Here is a 4,651-nt window from a genome sequence, read left to right as displayed (position 1 = left end):
GTGCGATAAATATATGGATTATAACGAAAAACTAATAAAAACACATTATATTGTTTAGCGTAATGTTTAGTGTATTCTCTTAGTCAACTCGTATTTGGACTAATCAATTGCGTAAAATCACTCTAATAAGTAAAAGACTAAAACAACTCTTCCTATGTTCTAATATTATATAATATAACCAACGATAATAATAACGAGTAGATAATCAATTCCAAGGTTTATATAAGTGATTTATTATTATAAGCATTATGATTGATAGATAAGTTTGTAAATAGCTATGATGATAATGAGAATAGTGATAATAATTAACATAAAACGAAGATAAAGTAATAATAATACAAATAATAAAAATGATAGTTACAATGCTAATAATATCAATATATACAAATAAGATAATGATTAGTAACAATAACAATATAAGTACTAATAGTAATAGTAGCAACAATGCTAATAATAGCAATAACAATAACAAACATAAAGTGGTGTATATGCATTATGTTATGACTACATATGATTTAGTATAAACAAACTAATTTATCAATATGTTTAACCATTTTAGTTGAAAATTGGTATCAAAATAATTGTAAAACTAATCTAATACTCTAATGATTATAAATTAGTATAACGACTCTTCATATGTTATAATAATATAACAAATGACAATCATACATTCATATGTTTACAACGACGATTCACATGAGGCATAAGTAATTATAATGAGGGTTCATATGTTGCACAATAATAATAATAACAGTATAAATAACAACATACCCCCAAATCATTCTCCCCTATAAAAGCTAATCATAACTTAATAAAAAGTAAAATCAATAAGTTAACTATTAACAAGTAACAACCATAAGTTAACAAATAACAACCATAAGTAAATGAGTTAACAGGTACTTACTAGTTACTAGATAGTAACTTGTTAACAACCACATGGTAACTTAACATACATTTAGTTAGTTACTCATGTCTTTATAAGTTATAAGATTATCTAAGTTAATTATTGTCTTTATGTTATACTATAGTTTAATGCTAGTATAGTGTTTATGTTCTTCTCTTAACTTTGTATACATGTGACTATAAACAAACTATTCTAGTAAGATCATTCGATCCGTTTGCTTTTTTTGGTCCTCTAGAAAAAAATATTTTTGTTTTCCTTTGAAAATTAAATAACCAACTTGACTATAATAATAAAGTTGAACTCATGAACATTAACAATTACATATGCTCATAATTCTAACATCATGAATAAAAATAAAAAAATTTAGACCAAGAAACCCATGCAGGCGATACTACGTTAAATAACAACAAAAAGTCAACGACCAAAAAACTGAAGATAGAACTATCACTAATAATGTAATATCAAGTAAACTATCTACTTGATTTCAATTGCAGTAATATTTTACCATGGTTTATGTACTAAAGTTAGTTTTAGCTCACTCACCATGGTTTATGTACTAACAAGTTAGTCATAGTTCACACTCGAGCACAGCAAAATTGCACAAATGATCAACAAAAATAATGCCACATCGATGGTATAAGCAAGAATACCTTGTGAAGGATGTCTTGGCCTAGTGGTTAAGATTGAGGTGCTGTGAACGATAGGTAACAAGTTCGAATCTCCCCTCCCCTTCTTTGTACTTTACTGCCTTCGTGGCTCATATGGATCAAAAAAAAAAAAAAAAATGCGGCTAGTGCACTACTGCATATGGTATAAGCTACCATTCTCATCCTTTGGCTAAGATCAAGTGTAGTATCCAAAACGTGGGACAATGTCCCACAATAATATTAAATTTATTTTATAAAGTGGAAAGTTCCATAGTCCATAACAGCTTGCTTTTGGGAACTTGTGTAGCCTGTGCGTTGCACTATAAGTGTAGTATCCAATACGTGGGACAAAGTCCCACAATGATATTAAATTTATTTTTTAAAGTGGAAAGTTCCATAGTCCACGACAACTTTTGGGAACTTGTGTAGCCTGTGCGTTGCACTATAAAACCCAATATATTCAAGCTCCATTAAATATGTTTCCAAGCTCTTGATATGATTACTAAACCAAGAAACTTAATCAAGCATGAATAAGAATCTTGTTAAGGAAAGGATAAAGTACCTCATTCATCAACCTCATGAATGAGCTTGGTGCATTACATAAGCCAAAAGGCATCACCATCCACTCATACAATCCTTGCTTGGTTTTGAATGCTGTCTTCCACTCATCACCTTCTCTAATACTCATTTGGTGGTAGCCACTTCGAAGATCAATCTTAGAAAAGATTAAGGCTCCATGCAACTCGTCCAACATGTCCTCTAATCTAGGTATAGGAAACCTATACTTGACTGTGATGTTGTTCACTGCCCTACTATCAATGCACATCCTTCATGTACCATCTTTCTTAGGAACTAGCAAGACTGGGTATAGTACATGGACTCATGCTCTCCCTTACATATCCCTTGTCAATCAAGTCCTCAATTTGGCATTGCAACTCCCTTGATGCCACTGGATCACACCTATAAGCAGGTTTATTTGGCAATGGGGCTCCAGGTACAAGGTCTATGACATGCTCTATGCCTCTCAAGGGTGGTAGACCTTGTGGTAGCTCCTCTGGAAAGACATCCTCAAATTCCTTCATTAAGGCTTCTAGTTTCTCATTCCTAGTAGTCTTGACACTTGTGGCAACATGTCTCACAATCAATGCATAAGCACAACCTTCTTCCTCCACCTCTTGTTCAAACTCCCTTGAAGAGAGGCAGTAGCTTGGTGTCTTAGGTGGTTGCTTTGGTGCCACTGAATGAGGAACTACAGGGTGCAAACGTACCTTTTTGGAATCAACCAACATAGAATACACATTAGAGTCCCCTTCATGGATGACCTTCCTATCAAACTGCCATGGTCTTCCAAGCAAGAGATGACATGCACTCATAGGTAGTACATCACCCCATAATTCATCCTTATAACCCCATACAGAGAATGCAATCAAAACTTGTTTCTTGACTCTCATGCCAGTGCTATCATCTAACCAACTCAACTTCTAGGGTCTAGGGTGTGTCCTTGTAGCTATGTTTAGCTTTGAGCCTTTGACACCACCTCAGATGCATTAACATTAGTGGAAGAGCCACTATCTATTATCACATTACATGTATAGTCGCCTACCTTGCATCTAGTGTGGAAAAGATTTTTCCTTTACTCCATACTAGGTGTATGGTCGACATGTAGAGTGCGCCTTATGACCCTTACTAGCCTCGAATCATCCTCAACAAAAGCATCCTCCTCCTTTTCTTCTCCTAGGTTTTGCTCCTCCTTAGGGACGAAGTCATATACATCCTCTTCTTCTTACAAAGCTAAGTATTGTCTCATGGTGAGGGCTCTTTTGTAAGGACAATTGCTTGCTATGTGTCCCCTTCCTTGACACTTGAAGCACTTCCTCATCTCCTCAAACTTCTCCTTTGGAACGAGGACTTTAGGCTTCTTAACTCTTGTGTCTTCTTTAGGTTGGGTGGAATTTTTAGGTCCTTTATACCACTTTGAGTAGGAAGCTACATCCTTGGCCTTTGTATTAGCATCATACTGAGGTATGTATGAACTCTTAGGCTTATCTTCCTTCTCATGCTCTTTGAACCTCCTAGCCAACTTCGTCACATTTTCAAAGGTGTGATAAGTGGATACTTTGACCTTCATGGCAATATGGCGGTTCAAACCCTTGATATATCTTGCAATCTTCATGTGTTCTTTCTCCTCTATGTTGCATATAAGACCTAGCTTGTCGAATTTCATGGTGTACTCATGTACACTAACGTATCTTGGCTCATAGTAGTGAGCTTTAGAAACTGCTTTTGCTCATAGTCACTAGGCAAGAACTTCTCTTTAAGCTTTTCTTTCAACTTTGCCCAACTACAAAGCTTTTCTTTACCTTTCTTGGCTCGTTGTGCCTTCAAACTCTCAAGCCAAATTCCAGCATATTTAGTGAGTCTTATGGAGGCAATCTTGAATCTTTTCTTGTCATCAAAGCCTCTATAATCACACACCTTCTGAAGTTGGCGAATCCACTCCAACAAGTCTTCTGGATTACTATCTCCTGTGTGTTCATCCAACTTTAAGCCACGATCATCATTGTATGTATTCTTGGATGATCTTTCTTCACGTTCCTCCACATCTTCATATGAATTGGCGCCTATGAAGGTGGCCTTGTTCAGATCAAGCTTCTTTTAGATGATTGTTGCAATGACATTCATGCGTGTCTCCAACCTATTCATGTTATTACCAATCCCATTGATTGTGGTAGTGTTCTCATTAAGTCGGATTTGTGAATCATAATGCAACTTTGTGAGTTCTTGCATAGCTTTGGTAAGCTTGTCCATCTTGGACTCCATGGCTATGTGCTTTCTTATGCTTGTCTCAACTTCTTGTCTTAAAGATTGAATCTTGGACGTGAAAGATTGAATCTTGGATGTAAAAACCACTCCTAACCCTTATTATTACTACCTTGCAACGTAAAGAATGGATCTTTGTAGTAAAAGATCAAGCCTTTAACATTGCAACACTCGAACTTTGTTTCTAGCCCTCGGATCTTTGTTGATCAAAGAGAATCCTTTCTATCCTCTCCTCCCTGGAAAACTGATACCTTGATATGATTACTCAACCAGAAGCTTA

General features: G+C 35.5%; 1 protein-coding gene and 1 pseudogene across 1 annotated transcript; one reads left to right on the top strand and one right to left on the bottom strand.

The window, feature by feature from the left end:
* The first annotated feature begins 1,721 nt into the window (after window positions 1-1,721).
* LOC125493928 (U2 spliceosomal RNA) lies at window positions 1,722-1,891 on the top strand (annotated as a pseudogene).
* A 505-nt stretch (window positions 1,892-2,396) lies between these two features.
* Window positions 2,397-3,002, bottom strand: LOC125493747 (uncharacterized). Its single transcript, XM_048637257.1, has one exon. It carries the CDS (start codon window positions 3,000-3,002, stop codon window positions 2,397-2,399), a length of 606 nt encoding a protein of 201 aa, XP_048493214.1.
* Window positions 3,003-4,651: the final 1,649 nt, after the last annotated feature.

Source organism: Beta vulgaris, chromosome 9 (genome assembly GCF_026745355.1).
Source record: "Beta vulgaris subsp. vulgaris cultivar EL10 chromosome 9, EL10.2, whole genome shotgun sequence".
NCBI lineage: Eukaryota > Viridiplantae > Streptophyta > Magnoliopsida > Caryophyllales > Amaranthaceae > Beta > Beta vulgaris.
Note: the sequence above shows the minus strand (reverse complement) of the source record. Positions and strands in the feature narration are given on the sequence as shown.